The sequence below is a fragment of the Pelodiscus sinensis genome, chromosome 27, assembly GCF_049634645.1.
Source record: "Pelodiscus sinensis isolate JC-2024 chromosome 27, ASM4963464v1, whole genome shotgun sequence".
NCBI classification, from domain to species: Eukaryota; Metazoa; Chordata; order Testudines; family Trionychidae; genus Pelodiscus; species Pelodiscus sinensis.
In genome coordinates this window covers 9,609,870-9,635,520 of record NC_134737.1, presented here as the reverse complement: position 1 = coordinate 9,635,520, position 25,651 = coordinate 9,609,870, and the positions used below count along the sequence as shown (strand labels likewise).

General features: G+C 54.3%; 1 protein-coding gene across 5 annotated transcripts; it reads right to left on the bottom strand.

Moving 5' to 3' along the window:
• Positions 1–5: 5 nt before the first annotated feature.
• LOC102444769 (uncharacterized) lies at positions 6–24,146 on the bottom strand. Of its 5 annotated transcripts, none has more exons than XM_075910571.1 (16): positions 23,848–24,146; positions 21,568–21,743; positions 15,903–15,978; positions 14,959–15,096; positions 13,804–13,953; positions 12,495–12,644; positions 11,441–11,512; positions 10,759–10,882; positions 10,213–10,268; positions 9,017–9,193; positions 5,925–6,056; positions 5,184–5,297; positions 3,159–3,275; positions 2,390–2,533; positions 1,146–1,274; positions 6–404 (listed from the first exon to the last, which is right to left on the bottom strand). In XM_075910571.1, the coding sequence occupies exons 3-16, from the start codon at positions 15,939–15,941 to the stop codon at positions 222–224; spliced, it is 1,725 nt and encodes a 574-aa protein (XP_075766686.1). In that variant the 5' UTR covers positions 15,942–15,978; positions 21,568–21,743; positions 23,848–24,146; the 3' UTR covers positions 6–221. The 5 variants fall into 5 exon arrangements, with proteins under 5 accessions (XP_075766686.1, XP_075766685.1, XP_075766684.1 ...); XM_075910570.1 differs by having other exon boundaries at positions 21,568–21,740; XM_075910569.1 differs by lacking the exon at positions 23,848–24,146 and having other exon boundaries at positions 21,568–21,999.
• Between the last annotated feature and the right edge of the window lie 1,505 nt (positions 24,147–25,651).

Genomic DNA, 25,651 nt, shown 5'->3' with positions numbered 1-25,651 from the left:
ACCAGCCTCTCTCCCATTCCGTGCCACTGCCCAGCGTCAGCACCCCGACTGCAGCTCTCCGTGCTGGGGCTCTGCTCTCAGCCCATCATGCCCAGCATCAGCGGCACAGATCCACACCAGCTGGTTTTTCATCTGCTGCTGGCAGATGGGGAGTCCCCGCGGTGGTCGCCGCCCCCACCAGGCTCAGAGCCACGGCAGCCGTCTCCCACGGGGCCCGCCTCTCACGAGTGGGCGGCGCCCGCGTCATAGCTGTGAATGAAGCGCTCCAGCTCCTGCAGGCAGTGGCCCCCGACCTGCCGCAGGTTGGCCCGCAGAGCCGCCCCCAGCGCCGCCTCCATGGACGGCTCCTTCTGCAGCAGCATGGTGGCGACCACCGCAAAGGCCAGACTGTACTGCTGGTAGGACTGCGGGGAGGGGAGAAGGGGAGCGCGTCAGACGAGGCAGCGGGCGGGCAAGTCCCTAACCTCAACCTAGCCCCGGGAAAAGGGTCCGACACGATTCAAGCCAGCGGCGCCCCCTAGGGCTGGGGCAATAATTTGCTTCCGATGATCCCTGCTGCCGTCATGATGCATTTTTGCGGGCGGCCTAAGGATCTCTCTGCGCTCCTGGGGGCGAAAGCGGTCAGACTCCCAACCCTCAGCCACAGGAGAGGGCAAATGGGCCAGCCAGCCAACAGGAGGTGTTAAGACAGCTTGGCCAGTCCTCAGACTGCCTCCAGTTCAATCCACCCCCAGCACAGCAAAACCCCCGGAGGAAGAATATTTTTCACATGTCGGTAGGGCCACGGGCGTAGGCTAAAAACAGCCAATTGAGGAGGAGGGGGCTAGGAGCGAGGCTGCTTTGGTTTCTGGGCACATCTCACAAGTCCTGAACTCCTCATGGCTGGCTCTGGGGTTTCACCTCCAACCTCATTCTTCCCCACCCAGGATCACGTTTAGCAGACACACACAGGTCTGGCAATCCATTGTGCCTCCTTGGAAGCACTCGCGCAGCTGTTGCCAGGGATTTGGGGACTTAAAGCAAGGCAGACGATGGAGATGGTTGGGGAGGGGAAGGGAAACCCAGATCCTGGACACACCTAGAGCCTCCAGGCTTCTAGGTCCAACCCTGCTCCTGGGTGAGCAAAAGGGACCATTAGAACTTACCAGCTCAATTTCTTCTTTTCGGGCCAGTATGGCAGCGGAACGCAGGTCCTCCATGGTCTCCAATGGGGTAGACAGAGCAGCACAGGCTTGGGGACAGCCTGGGGCCTCCTGATAAGCATCCAACTGCTCCTGCGTTGGTTTCAGACAGAGTGAGGGAAGGAGGTTAACCTGCTCTAGGGCAGGACGGGGCTGGGGTGTGTGCAGGTCCACGAGTGAACCAGAGCTACTGACAAATGAAATCACCCCCAAGTCCAACCCAACAGCCAGAGGGGAAGTTTCTATGAGTGGAGAAGCCAGGCCCCCTAACCCCGGCCCTGCATCGCTTGCAGAAGGTGGGGGCGTTAGAGCGATGGCTGCAGAATATTGTAAAGCATTTTTCCGAGCTTTATGCCACCTGCTTCCTGCCTGAGTAAAAAAGAGGGAATGAAGGGCTGTCCTTATGATTTCTGGTGCCTTATGCAGCCTGTGCACTTGCACCCGCCATCTTCCACGGGGGAAAGGGGATGGCAGCCACTCCATAGGGCAGGGCTGTAGGGCAGGAGCTGTGGGTGGGGCAGGAAGGCTGGTGGGGGAGCAGGCCGAGTGAATGGCATAGCCAGCGGGAGCTGCGGACCGGGAGAAGGAAGGAGGAGTGGTGCAGCCTGCTGGAACTGAGGACTGGCAGGTGGAGCTGAGCGGAGCAGGGACTGGAGTGGGGAGACGGCAGCAGGGGGATTGGGTCTGATGGGGCCAGGAGGCAGAGCGGGGGGATTGGGGCCACCAGAGCCAGTGCAGCGTGCAGCCGGTCGTGGCTCTAGGCATTGCAGCATAAGGCACTACTACATTTGGAGCGCCACTGATGCCCCACATGGAGTGGTGCCCAGCACAGCTGCGTATGCCAAAGGGCAGCCCAGTGTGGCTGAGAGAGATGGATACCAATGCAAGCCTGGCCCAGGTCGGCAGCGCTGAAAGATCGCGGCAGTCGGACAGCCATTTGTATCCCTTGCCTGAGGGAGTCTGACGGCTCTCAGCCTAGTTCACAGTGGGTGGGCACCCCAGCACAAAAACAACGACCACCACCGGTAACCCTAGCTCAGCCGCCAAGAAATTAACAGCTCCCGTGCCTGCCTTAGCACGCTCCAAACGCCTGTACAAAGGATTCCGAGGATGTTTTGGGAAGCAACCGGGGGATGGGCAAGGACTAAGTTCCTCCCCCACCTAGGGTGCTAACCTGCGGGAATGGGGGCCAACAAGTTAGTTCATACCAGCTCCATTTCTTCCTTTCCTACGGGAAGCAGCTCCCCAGTGACCTCTGGCCACACAGGTGGTGAAATCTCTAAAGCAGAGACAGCCTGGCTGAGCAGATCCGGGGCCTTCAGGTCGTCTTCCGGCTGGAGCTGTGGAGATTTCTGAGGGGACAAACAAAACAAACAGAAGGAAGTTTTTCTTCACACAGCACACCGTCAACCTGTGGAACTCCTCGCCAGAAGATGTTGTGAAGACCAGGACTTTTAACAGGGTTCTAAAAAGAGGTTAGGTCCACCAATGGCTCTTAGCCAGGATGGGTAGCAATGGTGTCCCTAGCCTCTGTTTGTCAGAGGCTGGGAATGGGTGACAAGAGAGGGTTCACTTGATGATTCCCTGTTCTGTTCCCTCCCTCTGGGGCATCTGGCATTGGCTACTATTGGAAAACAGGATACTGGGCTAGATGGACCTTTGGTCTGACCCAGTATGGCCGTTCTCATGTTGACAAGAGAGGTTACACCATTCCAGAGGATGGGAGCTGGGGGGTTGGCAGTGCACAGAGCGAAACAGCAGCAGCGAAGATACTGGCAAGTCAAAGCCAAAGCCCTCTCCATAGCTGTTGAATGTGAAGCACGGCTGTGACAGCGCGGCGGGAATGACAAGCATCAGTCCCACACAGTGGGGCAGGCAAATGAAAGGGTGAGTGTGTGGGAAGAGGGCATCAAACCCAACCTTCTCCTCAGGCCTCAGTGCATCTGATCCAAGGAGAAGGGAGGGGTTAGTTCCTACCAGCTCGGTTTCTTCTGTCCTGATGGTAGTTCCAGGTGGGGCTGGTGGCTCAGTGGTCAGATCAGAACCACCTTGGCTGGGATGGTCTGTGGTTTCCTGGCTAGCTTCCAGCCGGACCTGAGGGATTGAGGAACAGTTAGATTGGGAGGAAAAGTGAAGCAGGAGGACCGGAAACACCAACGCTGCAAGCAAAGGAGATGCTGCAAGGATAAAAATCTCTGTTGTCTTCCACATCTGGGAGCCTGCCAGAGACCTCTGTAATAATAATCCCTGGCACATAGCTGGCGGTTTTCATCCCTACTGCTCACAGCGCTTGATGAAAGAGGTCTGGGTCATGAGTCACATTTGACAGATGGGGAAACCGAGTCATGGGGCAGGAGAAGTGACTTGCCCATGGTCACTCAGCCAGCCAGTGGCAGAGCTAGGAACAGCTCCCAGGTGCCTTGAGTCCCAGACCAGTGTATTGGACAACACTGGCTCTTGTTTCACACCGCAGAACACGAGACACGCTAGTGACCCAAGTGCCCTTGCATCCATTCGCTGCATTAGGGGAAGGGCCAGATGCTTATCTCAGCCACCTTGCACTAGTGATATATCAGTGCTGGTGCTGCTGGACAAATGCCCACATCACACTCCCATCACCCTTCTTAGCTGGCTTCTTAGCAGAGTCCAAAGGACTGAATGGACCATGCGGATGCTTCCCACAACTTTCTGCACCAGTTGCCTTGGAAACGCCTTTGACCCGCCATTGCCCAGGGGGAAGGGTTGGGACTTAATGGCAATGCACGGTCTATCAAGGGCATGTGGCAGGAAAAGATGGGTAGAGGAGAGTTCAAATCCCATCGCCCTCCAGTGCACCAACATGGCTGGCGTAAGCAAGGAGCTGAAAGGGGGGATGGATTAGCTCGGGGTGGGCCCGCTACAAGAATTTGGTAAATGGTGATGGGCCACACTTTTCTATTATATTGATGGAGGGGGTGTGGGAGGCAGTCTGAGTGCAGTAGAGGATTATGACCTAGGGCAGGAGGGGGAACACCCACTCCAGAATCCACCCCACCTCCCTACCTTGAGGATGCCCCTTATCCTGCTGCCTGATTCAATTCCATCCTGGAGGTGACTGGTGCTGGTGGGGAGACGGTTGGCAAAGGAGTAGAACCCACCACACTGTGCCTCCCATGTGGATGCCCTATCCATTAGGCCACTCCAGAACCCACCCTACTGCCTTACCCTTGGGACGTCCCTTATCCTGCCTTCCTGGTGCTGGAGCAGAGGGCAGGGAATTGGGACACAGGAGGGGGCGGGGAGCCATATGCAGGCTTTGGCCAAGAGGCGCTTCCCCTACCAGCTCCTGCCGTGCACCTACATGCCACTCAAAGCGGCTACTGGGGCCATGCGCAGAGGTGTGCTCTGCGAGCTGCCTGCGCCCACAAACACAGCCCAAGCAGCTCCTATTGGTCGGTTTCCAGCCAATGGGAGTTGTGAGAATTGTGCTGGGGTGAGGGGCAGCGTGACGAGATCCCCTGCCTCCAAATGGCACAAGCCACTCACACACACACAGGCCGGTCCTCGCAGCCGGCTGCTTTGAGCAGGGAGGGAGCGACACAGCAGGCAGGGAGCCTGCCCGAGGGTCCTGCTGGGCTGCAGGACATTGGTGGCCCAGAGTATCGTGGGGGCCCGCAGGCCATATTTTTCCCGCCCATGAAGTAGCTCATACTAGGGATTTTAAAAAGCGATGATTTCTGTAAGCGTGTAACTGCTGACATTTACAGCAGCTACACGTTTACACGTGGTGGGCGGGGTGGGAGCTGGTGCTTGTGGGGAGTCAGCTTTTAGAGGCAGCAGCGTGGGGGGGAGGGAGAAGAGCATCCCGCATGCACCGGCTCCTTCCTTTCCCCTGCCCTGTCCGCCTCTGAAACAGAGGCAGCAGGGGGAGAAGGGTGCATGTAACCATTAGGATTAACCAATCAGCCCAGGCTCATCGGTTAATCGTGTAAACGAGTACATGCTCACACCCCTAGCTCATACCAGCTTGATGTCTTCGTCCGGGAGACGACGATCCTCCGGGGTCCCAGTCAGGACTGAGTCAGTCCCCAGAGCGCAGCAGGCCTGGCCATGGTTATCTGCAGCCCCCAGCTGGACCTGCAGAGGTTTCAGACAGATGAGGACTATCCCAGGGCAGGACAGGTGGACAGCAGCCCTGGGAATGCTGGCAGCGAGTCGCACCAAGGAGCTCTGTGACTCTAGAGGAGTCAGCAAAGCCCAAACTCCGCCCCGCTCCAGACAGCTGCCCGCTGCCATCATAACAAGCCTCCTTTACAGTCAGTCTGGGCAAAGCGTCCGAAGATCAAAGATGAAGATGCTCCCCAGAATCCTTCCCACTGGCTGCTTTGACACCCTCTTTGCTGCACTGCCACAGACATTACTAAGGATTCCGGGGGAAAGAGCGGAGCCTCAGAGGGAAAGGGCAGGGCTAGCCTCCCCTACCCAGCCCTCAGCGCTGCCCGGATCACACTGCATAAGGCTCCGGTGGTGATTTAAAGAGTCAGGGACTCTGGCCGCTGCTGCCGGCTTAGTAACAGCCCAGAGCCCCAAGCCCTTTTAAATCACTGGGCCCCAGAGCAGCTGTCCCCTTTGGCCTCCTGTCGGCAGCCCGCTTCGTACAGCACCTAGCACAAAGGGTCTAGGGCCTTTAGGGGCTATTGCAGTGTCCTGGGACACCAACGCATCTGCTTCCAGCAGAGTGAGAAGAGCCGGGTTGGTTCCTACCAGCTCAGTGCCCTCCGTCTTCACTGGACGAGGATTGTCCGTGGTTTCAGATGAAGCTGGGGGTTCAGTATCCATGGCAGAGCCGGCCTGGCTGGGAGGGTCTGTGGCTTTCTGGGTAGCTTCGGGCTGGACCTACAGAGGTTTCAGATGGGATCAGAGAAGGAGGTTAGACCCTCAGAGGAAGACAGGAAGCAGGCAAACTTGTGTTGCCTTTGCCTATGCTACAGCTGCTCCCAGAGCTGGGTTGGTTCTATGGATAAGCATACAACGTTAGGCATGAGTCTGCCAGCAGGGTTCACTCTACCATTTTCCATCCATGGGCAACACCAATATGGAGGTCATGTGTGGATGTGCACCACCAAGTACAAACAAAGAGCCTAGATATAAATATCTATTTTAAACAGTTCGAAGGTATGAAGGACGAACAAATATTTAACCAAGGGATAATTCACAAGGAGCTATACTCCTACATGTATTTTATGATCCTAACATCTCAAGCTGGTAAACACACCAAAACGAAGCAAACTGAAAACAGTTATATAAATAAATTAAAGGCTTGGCCATTAAATCAAAGCATAAAAAATATGCATCAGAGGCCCAATTTAACAACCTACTCCCATAGACCATTAAATCTTCACAATCTCCACTAAAGCTGCTCTCAAAAAATGAAGCATTTGCCCAAACACTAGCATGCTACAGACTTTTGTAGGTCACAAAATTATCCACATACAGCCCAGCTTTAAGATGCTAAACAAATCTAGAAGTCAACTAGAAATAGTCATGCTCTCCTTGCAAATATGAATACAATATTTACTGACACTGAAAAGGAGAGTAAAAGGCATTCACTCAGGCTTATACAGTTTCTCTGAGATGTCAACCCTTAATTTGAGTAATAGTGCACAACCATAGAACAGTAAAAATAAGTAATAAAGCAACACAGACAGCAAATAAAGCCACAACCACTGAAAATAGAAAGGGAGGGAAAACATCATGTGGTTGGTTATGAATATTTTAAATGAATGTTTAGGATCCATGCTGTGCAAGTAAACAGAGACCTGTAAAAACAAATAACAATTCTCCTGGTTTGAAACTTTCACGTTGTGTGTGTTACCAACTCAAAGAACAGAAGTCACAGAGCGCATTAACACATGGATTCAGAGTTTGTAAACAGATCCATTCTTCAAAGAGCTTGCAATAAAGTTCTTCATCCCACAAAACACCTAGCATCACACCCAGTGCTTGGTACTTCGGAGTATGCCCACTGACTCATAAGAGCCAGAACTGTACCAAGATAGCAAAGATCTGACTTTAATGCCAATACCCCTCCCCAAACAAATTCTAAAATTGAATGGAAGTAACTTTGCCTGGAATCCATCTCTAACTGAAAGCCAAACAAATAAACCGGATCCATGGTAAAGCTCCTCCAGTTTTAACAATTTACCATGTATTAATTAGTAACACAGGATTATTTTTTTTAAAAATCATTAAGATCAGAGTTTTCAGATATCTACAACACTACAAAAATCCCATTAAAAGAGTCCTTTTCTGTTTTACCTTAAGCCATTAATACCTGTGTAAACTTTGTTTGAAATATACAGAATCATGAGCTTTCATCAGATGAATTGGGTTTGACTCACAACAGCTCATGATTCTATATACAGTAATTACTCATTTAACCTGTGCCCGCTTAACACATTTTCGCAATAGCATGATTTTTTTGGGGAACATTTTTCGAATAACACGACCGTCCCCGAAATAACACGAAAATAATCAAGTGGCGGACTACTTCGCCCGGCGGTATAAATTGGTGAAAATAGTGGTAATAAGCATGAGTGGACGAATACACATGGTCACAGTGCTCCTGCACTTACTCACTTGTTTATCTTTGTGTTTTAACAAACCGCCGCGACTTGTGTTGCTAGTTATCTTGTGTTGCTAGATATCTAATGCTGATGTTGACAACCCAGCACCAACAAAAAATTGACTTTGGCACTACCACCTGAAATGCAACTCCCACCTTTTCCATTATTTTGAATGGGAAAATTGACCCCGCATAGTACGTTTTCGCTTAGCACGAACATTTTCAGAAACTTATCTATAATATTAAATGAGGAATTACTGTATTTGTGTTAGTCTCTGAGGTGCCATAGGACTACTTGCTGTTTTTAATATTGTAGACTCACATGGCTACCCCTCTGAGACTTCGTTTGAAATGTAATCACGCAAATGTCATGAGTAGGCCTATCTGCAGCCTGAATCTTTATCTACAAAAGCAGCCTAAATGCTTCACAACAGGAAAACACCCATACAATCCAAGTCAGATCCTGCATTAAGATCTTCTCATGTAGAAACTCTCCAACCTCTTCTCTGCTCTGGATCTGTCTCCCTCCAAACACACTAAATTTTAGCCCAGGCTTCTTAACATCTCTGGGCAGATGGCCAGTTGTTAAACTCGACCTGTGTCTGTAGCCCAACTAGGGCTGCTGTGCTGAGACAGTGAGCACCTGACTCTTGCTGCAGTCCAGATGGGAGCGAGTGAGGATGCCCAAAACTCACTCCCCACTGCACAGATGCCAGCACCCACCCACCCCTTCTCTCCCCCACCTATCCCCAAGCATACTGCTCCCCCAGCCCCAGCCCAGTCGGGGGCTGGGGTAGGATCCTACTTCTCCTGAGTTGCAAACACCAGGAGCTGCAGCCCCGCTGGGAGTCAGGACAGGAGGATTCACCAAAAACTGCACCAACACCAGCACCCACCTCCTCGCAGCCTCCCGCCCAGGGGAGAAGCTCACAGGAGGCTGCAGTCATGGCTCTCTTCTCTTCTGGACGCCCAGCCAGAGACAGGAATCCCCTCCCTTCCCACTCCTCCATCTCTAGCCACCCTCCCTCCCTACCACAGCTGGGAGATGTGAACTCCTCCATCTGGAGCAGGGCGCTCTGGCAGCTGAAGGGAGAAGTGCCCCTCCCTTGGCCAAGGAGCCCTGAACTTCTCACCGGCTCAATCATTCGTGATCCTATCTGCCTGTCTCCCCGTACCCTGGAGCACCCAAGTGCCCCACAAAGCCCCCATGCCCGAGGGACTCGGGACACACCCTCGTCCTAGCGACCCGTCCTTTGCCCAGGAAACCCTGCCGCTTCTCTCCCATGATCTGGGGTGGTTTGGGGTCTTTCACGGGAGCGGCGGAGTCTTTCTTGGCTTTTCCAGGCTTCTTGTGCACTTCTGATTTTGCTGGCTTTGTCTTAGAAGACACACTTTTCTTTCTGCTAGGCTGGAGGAAGGAAAAAGAGCAGAAGCTGGAATCTCTCTTTTGTCCTTCGGTGCCCACCTCGTCACCACAGGACCGTAACCCCGTGAACCTTTTCCTGTGCTCGTCCCCGTCACCCTTCTGTGAGGCCGGGCTAGTCTCTGAATCACTGGAAGACTAGGTGATTTGCCTGAGGTCACCGAGGGACTCTGTGGCAGAGCTCTCCCAAGTAGGGATATAAAATCCCGTTTAAAATGTTAACTGGTTAAACTATATGCTTAACTGGTTAACCAGCCTGCCACATCCTGGGTGGTGGGCCCAGCCGGGCTGGAGCAGCCCCCCCAGCACACTGCACTCTGGGCAGGGATGGGAGGAAGGTGGGGGCTGCTCCAGCCAGGCCAAGCGCCAGTTAACCGGTTACTCTGGTCAGGCAATGCTTACCAGGTAACTGGTTAACCCTTTACATCCTTACTCCCAAGTCTTAGCTCATGTTCTAACCACTAGGCAAGTCTTCCTCTTCACAGCTACTAGCCTACCGGCCTCTCTCACTGTGGCTGGGATTCCAGTGAGGCTGTGGGCAACTCCTCCCCATCTCTGGCCCACGGATGGCCCTTGGCTGAAAGACAGAGGGCGAGATTTCCCAAAGCCGCCTCAGCGTGTTGCCTGCCCGATCCCTGTTCGATGTCAAAGGAACCAGATGGCCTAAGCCCTCGGAAACGTCAGTCCGACTTTCCAGGCTGGGGCTCGCCAGGTTCTGGCTTTGCGGGGTTTGGGGAATGGCCACCACGGCCAACTCCACAGCAGCTAAGGGCCAGCTTCTCCTCTCGGTGACGCTGAGGCAGCCCCCCTGACTTTGACATGCAGGGGTGTGTGTGTGTGGGGGGGGGTTCCTACCCATGGGCTGGCCAGGCAGTGTCCACAGGACCCCCAACCACAAGTGGGCTGGTTCTTAGACCAGCTCCGTCCCACCAGCCTCTCTGCGCCTTGCCCGGCTAGAGCTCAGAGAAGTGTGAGAGGCTGGAACCCGGCTCCTCCCCTCTTACCGCTGAGCGGCTCTCCAGGGAGCGGGAGGCCGACGACCTGGACGACTTGAACTTCTCTGCAAAGAGACCAAGGGGGACAGAGTGAGGCAGACAGAACCAGGTGGCCGGGCCACGTGCCTCCCCCCGAGGCTCTGGTTTACCACTGAGACCCCTTCTGCCCTCCAGCCCCTGCAGGGTGCAGAAATATCCAATGGGTCCTTCTCAGCCTGGGGAGACTTGGCCACCCAGCCTCTCCTATGAGCTTCAGGCCTCCTCCCGCCCGACTCCTCCTCCTCGCAGAGCCACATGCCAGCAGCCAGCTGTGCCCCACGGCACCCTGCCTGCAGCTCTTTCTGGGGCCCTCGCAATAAACCCCAAGGAACCCCGCCTCTGTCCCCGAGCTGGAGAGACCTCCACAGCAGGCCGACCTGGCAGCTTCTTCACCCTGGGAGAGATGCTGCTGAGACCCAGGAATCTGGCTGGGGATAGGGCACCGCCAGGCAAGGGCTGTGTCCTGGGGCATGCTGGGTATGGCGTGTACCCTCCACCTGCTGCCAAGGGACTGACCTCTGGAGGAGCTGCGCCGGAAGTGGTGGTAGCGAGGCGCGAATTTCCCCCGGTAGCTGCCTCGGAAAGGGCCACGGGGATGCTTCCAGCCGCGGCCACGGTACTTACTGGGGAAGTCCCCTCGCTCCCTAGGGAAGGAAGAGGGGGCTTGGGCGTCATTTCTCTAGGGCTGGTCACACGTAAACGTCAGACAAAGCCCAGCTCCTAGTCTCTGCCCATCCTGGCTCCCTGTACCCACCCCCCGGCAGTGGTGGGAATCTGCCCCATCCCAGCCTGGCTGCCCAACCTCCAGGGCTGCTTTTACCTTTCCCCAGGCTGGCACTCCCGTCTCCTCCTTTCCAGCGTATCTACCCCTGCTGGCAACTCCACCCATGTCCTTCCTGTTCTCCCGCCAGGCGGCTTCTCCCCCGTCGGGTGGTGCTGCCCAGACACTCCCAGCTGGAAGAGGCAGCAGTGGGACCAGACCAGCCAGGGATGAGACTGGGAGCAGTGGCTAGCCTGGGATCACTTGAATGAGGGGGGTCACGCCAGCACAGCCGGGTGCCTGGATGTGCCCTCTGGCCTGCTCTCGCCTGGGTCTAGCCCCCTCAAAGAACCCCCCGCAGGGCCAGCCTGGGAATTTCAGCGCCTCGGCTCCCCAAGCAATCAGCCCGGCCCAGCTTCCCCGGTGCCCTGCCGACACCTGCCTGTCCCAGGAACCGCCACGCTCCTCCCTCGAGTCTGACTCCGGGCAGTGCTGGTTAGGCGACCTGGCCTGAGAAAAGGGAGACATGTTACAGCGGTGAGGGGTGACTCTTACAGGTACTTTGCAGCTGAACAAGGGGAGATCCACTCACTCACTCTGCCTCCCAGAGCGGGGAACAGAACCCAGGCATCTCGGTTCCCAGATCTGAGCACTAGGCAACACTCCCCTCTCGAGGTCTGGGACAGAACCCAGGCATCCTGGCTCCCAGTCACCAGATCTATACACTAGGCAACGCTCCCCACTCGAGGTCTGGAACAGAAGATCCTGGTTCCCAGTCTCCTGCTTTATACCACAGACCATCCTTCTCCTCCGGAAGTGACGCTTCCAAAATTTGATGACTCAGAACGAAGGGTGCTCCAGCCCCACCGGGCCCCCATGCAGGGCTGCTGGCTTCCAGCCTCCACGGGGCCACAAGCAGCTGGTGCCTGTGCAGAACCCGCCCTGCCCACCCCCATTTAACCAGTTAACCAGTGAAATGTAATGTTTAACCGGTTAACTCATGACACGGGATTTTGCATCCCTCCCCGGAGCAGCAGCAGTGGGAGACAAGACGCACGCAGAAGGAGATGGGGGTCAGCTCCAGTCTCAGGACACGGACGTGCCTAGGTCACACCCCAGGGCCAGTGCAGGGCAAAGGTGAGTGCCAGATGGATAGAGTGGCAGGCTCAGGACACAGTCTTTCACCAATGGGCCCCGTGAGAGACTGCGTCCAGTGACAAAGGAATCAGCTCCAAACCCATTCCGTCATGTTCTGTGGCAGATGACGGCCTGGCTCCCCGAGTTTACAGGACGGGGTCAGAACGCCCTCGGGTCTGTCCAGCTGGGAAGGCTCCATTCACACGGGATCCCCTCCAGGACTGTAACCAGCACCATCAGCCTGGCAGAGAGGACACTAGCGTCCTCCTCCCCCGACCCTAACTCCACTGCGAGCGCTGTCCATGCGGGCACAACGGTGCCCCGAGCACCGAGAAAGAGCCCGGACCCCACTTACCGAGTGCCGCCCATGCCTGACGCCTTCCTTGTGCCTCCTGGCTTGGTTCTCCCACCTGGCGGGCTCCTGGTGGTCCTGGGGTGCCCAGCACCTGTCCTCCTCACCCCCATAAAAGTCAGCGGGGTAGGGTTCTACGTCTCGGGAAAAGGGCTGCAGAGACGCAAGACGCGGGATGAGGGCAGTCCTGCGTGAGGACTTGTGTCACAGGGTCGGGGGCTCGCTCACAGGGATTGCCAGACTGGCCCAGACCTGGGAAGGGGGCCTCTGTTCCAGCAGCCTGACTACATCAATGATGAGCACCGGCTGCTTCAGAGGAAGGTGCAAGAAATCCCTGGAGTAACTGGCCACGAAGGGAATTTTCTGCCTGACCCTGTCAGGGAGTGGCTGTCTCATACCTGAAGCATGTTGGTTTGCAGCCTTTACATGGTATTTTATGCTATGGGCTGCAACTGTGGAGGCTCTCACTGCCCCTATAAATGTCTCCTCCTGTTGGGAATCCTTCAAAGCTCCTGCCCTCAGCCAGATATCCTGTGGCAGTGAGTTCCATAGGTTCACTTACACACGGACTAAACAGTGTTTCCTTTTGGGCGCTTGCAGCTTCCTTCCAAGGTCATTGGCTCCCCTTGTTCTTGCACCAAGCAGGCAGGTGAGCCCCCAATCCCAAACTATCCTCTCCCCCATTCATTATGTTATGGCCCTCTCTCAGAAGTCCCTCCTTGTTAAATAAAGGGAAGGTGGGCAGGGGTGGTGTCAAAAGGCACTCCCATGGGTGTCAGCTTGGCGAGTGCCCTCTCACAGTTGGGGACACCTAAGCACAGAGGTGTGGCAACTTGCTAAAGGTCACTGAGTGAATCAGTGGCAGAATCAGGAAGAGAACCCAGGGGTCCTGAGGCCCAGGCCCCTACTCCAGACCAGAATGTGGTGTGAGCTGTACAAGACCACAGTGGCAGCACCAAGGAACTGTAGTGCGGGGGGGGGTGGGGGGGAATGTTTCCTCTAATTTTTGCACCAGCATGTGGAATAAATTTTGTGCTGTGCACTAAAGCATGTGTCGCTGTGCACCACCAGTAGACACACGTACTACGGGCGCTCTGCTAATCAGCTGGGTGGCATTTCAATCTCTCCCAGGAGGACACCCAAGTGCTCAGACCTGGGTGCGGGTCACGGAGCAGCTCCATCAGCCAAGCAGAGATTCCTCTGGTCACTTACGGACAAACCAGGAATTCTGCCTGCCACTTCCAGCCCTTGCCATCTCCGCAGGGACATGACAGTGCCCCGAGCATGGAGGCTCAGCCCAGACCCCACTTACCGAATGCCACCCACCCCTGAAGCCTTCCTCGTGCCTCCTGGGTTGGTTCTCCCGCCTAGCGGGCGGTGGATGGTCCTGTGATGCCCAGCACCTGCCCTCCTCACCCCCGTAGAAGTCAGCGGGGTAGGGTTCGGTGTCTCGGGAAAAGGGCTGCAAAGATAACAGGGTGAGGCCAGTCCTGAGTGAGACATGCGGGTGCACGACCTGCCTTGAGGCCTCATTCACTGGGATTCCCAGCCTGGCTCAAACTCGGGGGGAGCGGGGGGGACGACTTATCTTCCAGCATCCTGTCTCCATCAGTGACCAGCACCTGCTGCTTCAGAGGAGGGTACAAGAACCCCTGCATTGAACACTATGGAATAACGGGCCCAAAGGGGAATTTTCTGCCTGACCCCTGTGAGCGGCTGACTTGTGCCTTGAAGCATGAAGGTTCGTAGTCGTTAGGTGGCCTTTTTAATCCTGTGGTACGCACCTGTAACTATTCACATTCTCCACAGCACTAAATGTCCATGCCCCTTTGAAACTGACCGAGCCCTTAGCCCCAGGTTAACTCTGTACTGTGGAAATACAAGGACCTACTCCAATCAGTTTCAATCAATGCCCCCTTGCTCCTGAGCGACGAAGGAAGGTGAATGGGAGCCCCCCATTTACCTCATTCTCTCTGCTTTTGTACTCCTCCGCTGCAGGAAGAGATGCATCTGGGGCACTTAACTGCCAGGTAAGTGGGCAAGCTCTGTTTGCTTTTCCTTAACTACTGGGGAAACTGAGGCAAGAGGCGGTAGCGCGACTTGCCCAGGGTCACACAGAAAGTCAGTGGCACAGCCAGGATAACAGTCCTGGTGTCCAGCCATAAGCCCCTGCTAGGGCACTCGGCCTCTCTGGGCGTGAGCCACAAGGAAAGTGGGTGGCCAGAGGCAGGAGACGCAGCTAAGACGTTCTGCTGGGGAGCATTAGCAGGAAGGGAAGTGGATATTTCTCAGGGGGAGAATCAAGCCGTAACCAAGCAGCGATTGCTTATGTCTGCCCCAAGAATTCTCCTCAGGACATCGTCCTAACCACCCACGGCCCTTGGCCCTGCCCCAGCCCAACGGCAACCCTCCTCCCACGATTTGCCTGGGCCCCACATCCCTCGAGCCTCTGCCCCGATCCACTTACCGAGTGCCACCTGCCCCTGAATCTCTCCTCACGTCTCCCGGGGTGGTAATCCCAGCTGGCTGCCTGCTGATGGTCCTGGGACCGTCCCCTGCCCTCGTCACCCCGGTGAAAATCAGCCGGAAAGGTGGAGGGCGAGTCCTGGGGACAGGATTGCAAAGATGACACGTGGCACAAGGAGGGAGCAGTGAGGCGCGTGGCATACAGGGACACGGCCTTTGCCTCACTGCCTCAGTTGCAGGGGGCACAGTTAAATGGGCATGTTTTCAACCTGTCCCTGGGAAAGGATTCTTGAAGCACAGGGGAGACTGGAACCCCTTTTTCCACGTTTTCCCCATTCCTCAAAGCATCATAGCAAACACAAGGCACAAGTCAGCCACAAAGCCCCATAACCAGGTTCAGCTTCTGACATAGGCTGGCCAGAGCTGTTCCCAGCGCCTGGCTGAGACTCGGAGTCACTGGATTTGCGCTAGAGACAGAGCTAACTGTGTAGCTCCGAAAGGGATGCGACCGGTCCCCAACTTCATCTTGGTCAGCCGTTAACTCTGGAACCTAATGGTGGGTTTTACAATATTTGATGCGGTCAACCATTTTGTTAGTGGTTGTATTGGTAGAAACTACCCAGCTATTCTGAGAGCATGGGAGGGGACTGGGTGGAACTCCACTATTTCCTCCCCCAAACACACTCGGACTCCCGCTTGGACAGAGAGGGAAGTAGACTGAAAAGATGAGAAAACACTTGGCATTGGTGACTTTGCTGTTGTGTCCTTGCCCACCACTTCCCCCTCGCCCCACCCTGCCTGCAGCTCACTGAACCATTCGGCGATTAACCCTTTGTCTTCCGGCCAAAGAGCTGATTCAGTGAGGGTCCCAGCTCCACCCCCGGCATCGAGTTGTGCCATCCTCCTGCCTCCTTGCCTCTCGGCTGGGTCACTGAAGCCACTTACATGGAAGAAACCATTTGGGTGCCCTCTTCCGGGGAACATCCTGTTCCACAAGACGAGGCCCCTACTCGTTCAAGTCCTGGGAATAAAGGAGCGGGATGGGGGGGAGGGGAGAGAAATGTGTTGTGAGTTCAATTTATGAATCAAACAACCAGCGCAGACAGAAAGGCTGCACGCTCCCAACCCCGAGAACAGTTCAGGGACTGCAGTCGTGATGGGATTCTACTATTTTGAAGCTGCCCTCCAAACCTGAGCCCTCCATACCCACTGGTTTATTATGGCTGACGCTTTGCACCGACTTCCTTTTCCGTTTGTGTAACACCCCTCCCTTTGCAGTTGTGTACGATGTGCTGGAAGCAAAGTAATGCCCAGGCTCCATTAGGGATGTAATAAAATAACCATTGAAACGGTTAACTGACAGGTCTGCACTTATCGACTGCCATCAATGGTTAAATGCAGGCTCCCCCCCACCCTCCACTTCTGGAGATCCGGCTGCCACTGCTGTGCCGTGGGGCAGCAGCCAGATCCCTGGGAACAGGGTCCGGAGCCGGCTTAAAAGCTGGGAGCTGGATTCTACTCTGTGCTACTGCCTCTTTTGAGGCAGCAGCATGGGGTGCAGCCGATTCCCTGGGAGTGGGGCCGACAGGCAGGAGCTGGTACATGCCAGGGGTCAGCTTAAAAGTGGGGAGCTGAGAGCTGGCTCCTGGCACTCTTGCCTGTTGGAGTGGGGAGGGAAGCTGGCTCCTAGTGTGCACTGGCTTCTGGCCCCATTCCTGGGGAGCCAGCTGCGTTGTGGGTTCTGCCATATAAGTGTTATACGGCAGCGCCCACAGCACGTAACTGCTGAGATTATCAACGGTTTCTCAATCAGTGGTACGAGTACTCTTAGGGGTACTCAAGAGAAGTCTGGGGGGGGGGGTACTTCAACACAACTGAAATTTGGAGAAAGATGAATTTTTCTTTTAAGTTTTACAGCGTTTTATTATTTTTGTACTTTTTACACCCAAAAATTTCATTGCCTGCCAGGCTACGATTAAGTTGTTTAAACAAATGTTGAAATGGTAGAAAAAAAATTTGCGTGTCTGAAAACTGTAGGAACTGGGGGATATATATATATATATATATATATATATATATATTGGAAAAGGGGGTACTTTATAAGAAAAGGTTGAAAAACACTGTTTCATACAATTCAGTAGGACTGCAGACCTATCTGCCACACCAAAGTTTGCTGCTACTCATTTCCCATTATTTCTTTTGCCCTGACTATGCAAAACTTTCCTGGTAAAATCACACGGTCAATTGCGGGACCACAGTTAGTTATGAAATAAACTCAAGACAGGAAATGCCAGTCACTCCGAGGTATTGCTAAACGTCCGTGATAGTGGAGTAGAGGAAAAAAGGTTCAATACGATACCTGTTTCCAGGAAGCAGGTTTATGCAGCACGGTTACAAAGCAGGCCTGGTTCCATAGGTACACCCCTCACACTCTCCTTTTTCCATCCAAACCGTTCACGAGTAACAAGATACTGAGTCCAGATTTAACAAATTATCTTTCTACTTTGTTTTTCTGGTATCATGGTGTAACCGCTGGCTCTCTGTTCTGAGCTCAGGCATTCCAGGTACCAAGCAGGACAGAGGGGGGGAGGGTGCGGGGGCGGGGAGGAGGCATCTCATGGGGTTTTACCAGAGTAGAACACTCATATATCTTGTCCTTATCTTTGGGACATTCCAGGACTGGTCAGAGAGAGTAACTCCCTCCCTGTTACTATGGTAAAACATCCCACATGTTCCGTTCCTGATAGTTTCACTATCTACTTACGCCAAAGTTACTTCAGCTAATGCAAGGTGCTATAGGATGCTTGAAATCTGTATCTATCTCCATCTATCGATCGATATATGAAATCTAATAAGTTACAGAAGAACCTCGTCTTCCTGCAAACACAAGTACACTGCTGTGTTAAATGTAAACTACTAAAAAAAAAAAGTTTAAAAAAAAAAAAGATTTGACACATTAAGGAAACGGTTTCTGTGCTTGTTTCCTTTCAAGCATTATTTTGCTTTGGCATAGTAACATTTCTAACAGGGATGTGAAACATTAACCTGTGAACTGCTTAACCAGTGGGGACAGCCCAGCTGGAGCGGAGGGTCAGGGAGCGGCCCACCCAATTGGCTAACGGTTAAACTTCACGTTTACCCGGTTAACCCATGAAACAGGATTTTCCATCCCTAGTTTCAAAGCTGTACGATGACGAGGTGCGGTTAGAACAGCCGTCATGTTTTGTTCCGATACGAACAACCTCCATTCACGACCTGTTTGGAACTCTGGTGTTCTGTTGTGTGTTGATATTGTGTGCTTAATGCCTATTAATATAGGTAGCTCTCTCCAAATGGCACATACTGATAACGCAATACAGATTTATTAGCCCAGCATGTATTGGTCACCTGTTAATCTGTAGCCCAGAGTCACTGGATGGGAGGGAGGGAGCACACTATAGCAGGTGCTATAGCTGTGGGTCAGCAGTGCCCGGCCCAAAACAGGCTCCCCACCCCTGTGCTATCAGGTGGTAGAGTAGATGCCGTGTCCCCTTCCCCAGGTTCACCAAATGTGGTTTCCAGCCCAGCTGGCGTTAGAGGAACATGACTGAGAAGCCCCCTTATTGCGCATCATGAGTTCATCCCGGCCCGGCACTCAGACATGCGGCGCCTACCTGATGGCTCGCCTCCCATGGAAATCCACTGCACGTCTTCAGCGCACCTCCCCCAACTACCCTTCCCACGACAAGTGACACCCACTGGCCACTGATAACTGGACAACTCAAGGGCTTGATCTGCTGCCCTCATTCAGGTGAGAAGCTTGGCGAGCTGCCACTCTGGCAGTACAATCGATCATGCAGAGCGTCTGCAGCGAGAAAGCCAGAAACCACCTCCGGCACCGGTCTAAGGAGTCACGGGTGCTGGCCTTCAGACACCACTTCAGAAAACCTCCCCAGGCCAGACCTGGAACCACGTGGCACACCGTTCTCAACCCCTACCGTAAGTTGATCATCGCTGAGCGTACTAGCCCCAGGAGAGGACCGGGGCCTGTTAGTTTTAGCCACTCTCATTCAGTACACTGCCGAGGTCTGCCCCCTGCAAATATGGATTTAAAATTTGGCCCCAGCCAGATGCATTGTAAATAGAAGCTTTTCTAAAAAACGACAGCCAATAGAAAGGGGATTGCACACCCCAAAATCCAGTGAAAATAGTTCTAAATAGATAAACACTGTCCTGCCCTCTGCAGCCCCCAACACTGAAGCGCGTGACAGTGAAACGGGAGATGCCCCCAAACGAAACCGACCTCATCGATTTGCATTGTGAGAAAAGCGGCAGGAACAGGGAAACAGACTGGATGCAGCAACAAACAAGGCCTGGGCGTGGGAGGTTACGGTTCTATTCCAGCTCTGGCACTGTCTCACTGTGTGACCTCACAGCCCCACGCCAGGCCATAGTTTTCCCTCTCTAGAGTGGGGATCTGTGCCTTTATAAAATGCTTTGAGAGCCCAGGTGGAGTGAGGGACCATTCACAAGACAGATGCAATAGTGCTAAACCCAAACTCATGAGTCAGGCCACCTCAAATCATGAAATTTAAAATAAAAATATTTTGGGTGCTCTATTTTCCTTCTGTTTTTTAGGCTTGTGGGATGCATTCAGGCCACAATTTCACTGATTTTTTCCTTTTAATGAAAAAAATCAAGATTCTTGGTTAATCCCTTCTCTCTGAGTGCTGGAGCGAAAAGGAAATATTGCAAGAGTCTCAATAAAACCACAAGAGCAGGCAACACTGACTTACCTCTCAAAATAGGCCACTTGATTCTGGGACAAACTAACTTCAGCTTTTGAATCAGGAACTTGAAACTCATACATGCACAAGCAGGCTGACTACAAGGAGAAGGTTAGTTTTTATAAATGCCATTTACATTTAAATTGAGGACTGGGGGGAGCCATTAGCTGGAAACTTTCCAATAAAAGAAAAGATGTAGACTTCCGAATTGGGTACTTAGGGCTTGTCTACACTTGACAGTTAATTCAGATTAAGGTAAAGTTTGGAATGAGAGTGTTCACATATCAAGAATAGATTATCTGTTCACTTGAAATTCACAATTCACCTTATTCGGGGTTATCCTTCATGTGTAGACAAATCCTTATTCTGGAATAAGGTTATGTCTACATTATGGACCTAACAAAGTGTCTCCCTCTGACATAGTGCTGGCCACGCCACTGCTTTAGTTGGTGAAACTTTTGTGAGTCAGAGTGTTTTTTCCCCCCTCACGGACAAAAGTTTTCACGACAAAAACGCTAGTGTAGGCTTGGTCACAGAGCATCCACGCAGGGAGTTCTTCAGGAATAACCACAGAAGAGCAATTTCTGACTGACTGGCTGTCTCTTGTTTCTGCACAACGTAATCAGGATCTCTGGGCGCCATGACAAGCCAAATCTTTGGTGCTAGTCCTAACGATCTCTGGCCGGGGGAACAGACAGCCCCGGCAGGCCCCAGGGCACGGTGGGAGAGGGGTAGCTCCGCCCGCCCAGAAGGGGCGGTGCCTCAGGCAGAAGGGGCGGTGCCTCAGGCAGAAGGGGCGGGGCCAGGATAGCGAGTACATCACACCACCTGCCCTAGCCCTCAGCACCATCCACGGCACAGCGCACTCCCTCCAGTCCTTAGAGCTGCCTGGAGCGGTGGCTTCAGGCCGCCACTGCTGCTGTGGCCACCTGGAGTCCTGGACACTTTAGAATTGACAGGCCCTGGGGCAGCTGCCCCCTTAACCCCTCCATTGGCGGGCTGTCTTTCCACAGTAAAGTAATTAATATACAAGAGCACCTGGCCCATAGTCCAGCCAAGGAGCTCAATGTACTTGACAGAGCTCAAAGCAAGGGGTCCCATATGTGAGCTGCCACACAGTCCATCCTGGCCAGAATGTCCAAGGGCCCAGCCGTGGTGCCAAGCGCTCTGTGCATCCAGGGCAGGTTCCCCACACAAGCTGGGTAAGCCAGGCTCCGACAGGCGTAGTCCTTGGTGCCCACGACCCACTGGCTGCCAATGGCCACCGTAACCGTGTAGGATGGGCCCGGTCTGGCCCACACAGCCACAAGGAATGGAGCTGCCTCCACTGCCAACTAGGGACTGAGGGCATGGCTGGGCCCTGCAGAAACAGCGGCGCCCCTTCCCACTCCACCTCTCCTTGCACCCCAAGCATCCTGCATCCCACGCTTCCCTCCTGCCCCCTCACCACGCCCTGAGCTCCACCCCGCCTTGCACCCAGCCCCTAGCTACCGTTCCCAAACCCTGAGCTCCACCCCGCCTTGCACTCAGCCCTTAGCTACCCCTCCCCACACACCCTGAGCTCCACCCCACCTTGTACCCAGCCCTTAGCTACCCCTCCACCCTGAGCTCCACCCCACCTTGCACCCAGCCCCTAGCTACCCCCCCACCCTGAGCTCCACCCCACCCTGCACCCAGCCCTTAGGTACCCCTCCCCACACACCCTGAGCTCCACCCCGCCCCTAGCTATGCCCTGGGGTGTATGGGGTGTTCAGGGAGGGGTAGCACCTCTGATGTACGGGCATGTCGTGTCCTTTTAGGGCAGCTCATCCACCTTTGGTCCCCACTTGTCACTCAGCTCTCACCTGTGGCTCCTAGTAGCTGTAGCATGTGCAGCGGCCACACCCCGGGCAACAGCTTCGACAGGCTGGCTAAACCAGGTTGAGAGTAGCCGTCGGGTCATCGACCTTCGGTGAGATAGGGACTTGTCTATCCCGAGCATGTGAAGACAGACTCCGGCGGATCGAGCGGATGAGACCTACTAGAATAGGACCAACGGTCATGAAGGTGGTTTCTGCAAGCGATGTGGTACGCTAAGAGCACGGCAAGACATGAAAGATGCCCTGGTCAACCACTGCGCCCAGCCCATCTCCAACCGTCTTGACATTAGTCCTGCCATTGGAGCAAGATGGAATCTGGGAAGAGAGAGTGAGGCTGACTATGCGCACCTCTCCCTCACTTTAATCCAATTCACGCGCAAGTCTTGACATCTCGACATCCCCTAATTCCCGTAAACCTTAAAGTCCCGTGGTGACGGGCGAGCGACGAAGCAGCAGGTGTGGATACACTGGGAGCTAGAAAAGGTGCCCTAAACATTGTTTGCTTCATAGACCGATCGACATGGCACACGCTGCTCTACCAAGGCTGGCAAACATCTGAAGCCAGAAGGACAACCATAGCACAAGAGAAGCGAGCGCTCCGTAAAGCCAGAGTTGCAAAAGCTGCAACAGTGGTGCCCACACATGTCTGCCCGACATGTGGCAGAACATTCTGTGCCCGTATCGGCCTTATCAGCCATTTGCGGACACACCGTGGACAGTCCACAACCCGTTAGATGTCAAGGTCCTCTTCGAATACGATGGACGAACAACAACAACAACAACAGCTATGCCCTGAGGTATCCTGCCTGCACATGCCCCTAGCTACCTTCTGGAGGCCCCCTAAGCCAGGGGTGGGCAATAATTTTTGCCTGGGGGCCACCCCGGAAGAGGCAGGCCCTAAATGGGAAGGGACAGGGCTACCCCACCCCCAGACCATGATCGGTCTGGGGGCGGGGAAGCCCCTTTGCCCCCCTTTCCACTAGGCACCCATGCCCTGGAAGAGGCTTGGCACGCTCCCCCACCCCCAGGCCAATCAGAGCGGAGAAGTCTTCAGGCAATTCATTGTCCAGGGAGTGGGAGAGCAGCTGGGCCCCTGCGGGTCGGATCCACTTGCTCGGCGGGCCGGATTCAGCCCGCGGATGCCCTTTTGTCCACCCCTGCTCTACGCTCTATATCCTCCACCTACCCTGCGCCTGTAGGATGAGCTGGCTGCAGGACTGAAAATATGGAGCCTCACTAACATGCCCCCAGCCCGACAAACTGCAAGGAGAAGCAGGCCCGCCCTCCCTCCCGTTAAGGAGACTCCTGGTCTGGGTGTTATGCTTGTATTTGCAATATTTGATTCTTTCCCCATCAGTAGAGGTGGGGTCACAGCACAGACATCCAGACTGCAGGCCCAGAAACTGGCACTCCCACGACACTGCTCAAAAAGCAGGAGGACAGTTTTGTTTTAAAACCAACCACCACAACACGGGGGTGGGGAGTTCACAATGTGGCGAGCAAGGGCGCACTGTTCCCTGTGCAGTTTTGTGTGCCTGGACACCGCCTGGTCCGTGCCACACTTTTTCCAAGGGTGGTTCTACAAGAAACTGCTTACAAAGCTCTTGCAGCATTTCCTCAGTCTGGGGGCAGATCTGAGCCTTGCAAGTCGTACTGTTACAATGCAAAGGAGCCACGTCCTTGGTGTACTGGCAGGCTTGCAGCTTGGAGGGCTGGAACAGTGGGAATGAATCATTTTCCTCCAGAAGTGCTAAGAGTGAGTGGCGGGGAGGGGAAGGTTGCAGCTACACAGGTAGGGTATGGAGGGGGATAGGGAGGGAGCATTTGGGAACCTGCCTTGAAGGAGGCACCAACAGGAATGGACCAGTTCACCAGCAAGACCAGAGCCAAAGGCACGTTTTGCTAACAAAAGCCAGTGGAGAGCCACCGAACGCTTTGCTAACCAACTTTTTCACTAGCATTTGCAAGTGGGGCATCAGTGGCTGTAAGGCAAAGGGGAAACTTACCCTCCCCCCGACTTTTCATGGGTCTGTCTGCCCCTCCTCCCCCCACACAGCCCTTGCAGGATATATGCTGGCACAGCGTTGCAAACCTTCCCCCACCTCTTCCTGAATTCTTCTGCAATGACTCCCTGGGGTTTGCAATGCCCCCCCCCATCCCAAGGTGACTCACACCGCCCTGACTTTTGTCTCCCCGTTTGTTTTGCTCCCCCATTCATTGGCATTTTGGGGGAACAGTCAAGAAAGGCGGGGTGGGTTCACTCACCCCAACTCCAGTGGCTGTGGCTTTTTTTTTTTTGGCGGTCTCGCTTTAAAACGGGCCAGGCACCAATCAGCTGAGCAAGCGTGGGGAGGGGTCAGGACACCGACTTCAAGGCAGGAAAAAGCACAACGAGGCGCTGAGCCGGGGTGCCCTCGCCTCCCCCTGCAGAGTGAGCCGCACGCCCTAGGGAGCCACGCGCAGCACACGCCCGGCCAGCTGGGGATGCAGCCATGCGCCCGGGCTGTGGGTGCAGCTACCCAGAGCAGAGGAGAAAAGGGGAGGGGAAACAGAAAAGTTCAGTTTCCTTCCTTCCAGCCCGACAGCAGCAAGACTCCCCTGCAAAAGAGCCTGCATGGTTAGCTAGAAGGGGGAGGGGGAATCAAGACACCCTCTGGCTGCTGATTGCCCTTGATGGATGCCTGTGGTCCCACCCAGCGCTGGTGTTAACATCCCTGCAGGGCAGGGCTGCAGGGTGTGAACTGCCAGCTCCCCTCCCCACCAGACAGTTGTTTTCCTTAAAACCCCTCCAGCCTCTGGAGTCCAGGGGAGCAGGGGCACTCCAGCCTGCCTTCTCCAAAGTGGGTTTGTAGCCCTACTGCCGGCGGAGAAAACTTCCCGAGGTGACCCCCCCAAAATACTACAAAGGCCGCCCCCTCTATTATTTGCACGTCCCTGCGTGATCCGTGGCGAGCCTGGTTTATGGACGGTGGCAGTGTGGCGGCTGAGGTGCTAGGCCAGGGGGTGGGCAATCATTTTGGATGGGGGGGCTCTCCACGAATTTGGTAAGTGAAAAGGCCACACTTTCCTGTGGTATTAATAGAGGAGGGGAGTCTAGGGTCGCCAGATGGTTTCAACAAAAATACCGGACACACTGGACATGACATCACAATCTACGTTACGTCTTATTGAGAAAATACCGGACATTTCTATTTTCTCAATTTGTTTCCCCAACAGAAAGCTCAAATACTGGACTGTCCGGTTCAAAACCGGACACCTGGCAACCCTAGAGGGGACGGGGGGCTGGGAGGGAGGTTGGGTGCAGAAGGAAGCTGGGGGTAACGGACAGGGGTGCAGGACGGGGTGTTGGATCCGAGAGGGAGTTTGGGTGAAGGAGGGCGTTGTGACCTGGCTCCCTCAGGCCGGATCTAGTGACTTGGCAGGCTAGATTCAGCCCGCAGGCTGGATTTTGCCCAGCCCTGTTGTTTGAGGTTGCAGCTTGGCAGTAGCTGCTGCTAGTATGTGACCCGGGAGATCATTTTTGCAGGCTGGATCTCCCCAAGTTAAACAAACTTGCTAAGGGTGTGAATCCACAAAAGAGCTATGCTCGAGGGGCAAAGAAAGGTGAACATCCTGGCTATGTCTACACGGGCAGCTTCTTGCGCAAGAACAGTTGTTCTTGTGCAAAAACTTGCCAGCAGTCTACACTGCACGTGCGTTCTTGCGCAAGTAAATTTAGTCTAGCATTGGAAAACAGGGCTTCTTCCAGAAGGCTGTGTCTACACTGGGCCACTTATTCCGGAAAATCAGCCGCTTTTCTGGAATAAGCTGCGAGCTGTCTCCACTGGACCCTTGAATTTCTGGAAAAGCAACGATGCTCTACTGTACAAAATCAGCCGCTATTCCGGAAAAACTATTCTGCTCCCGCTCGGGCATAAGTCCTTATTCCGGAACACTGTTCTGGAAAAGGGCCAGTGTAGACAGCCCAGTAGTCTTTTCCGGAAAAAAGCCCCAATCGCGAAAATGGCGATCAGGGCTCTTTTCTGGAAAAGCGCGTCTACGTTGGCCACAGACGCTTTTCCGGAAAAGC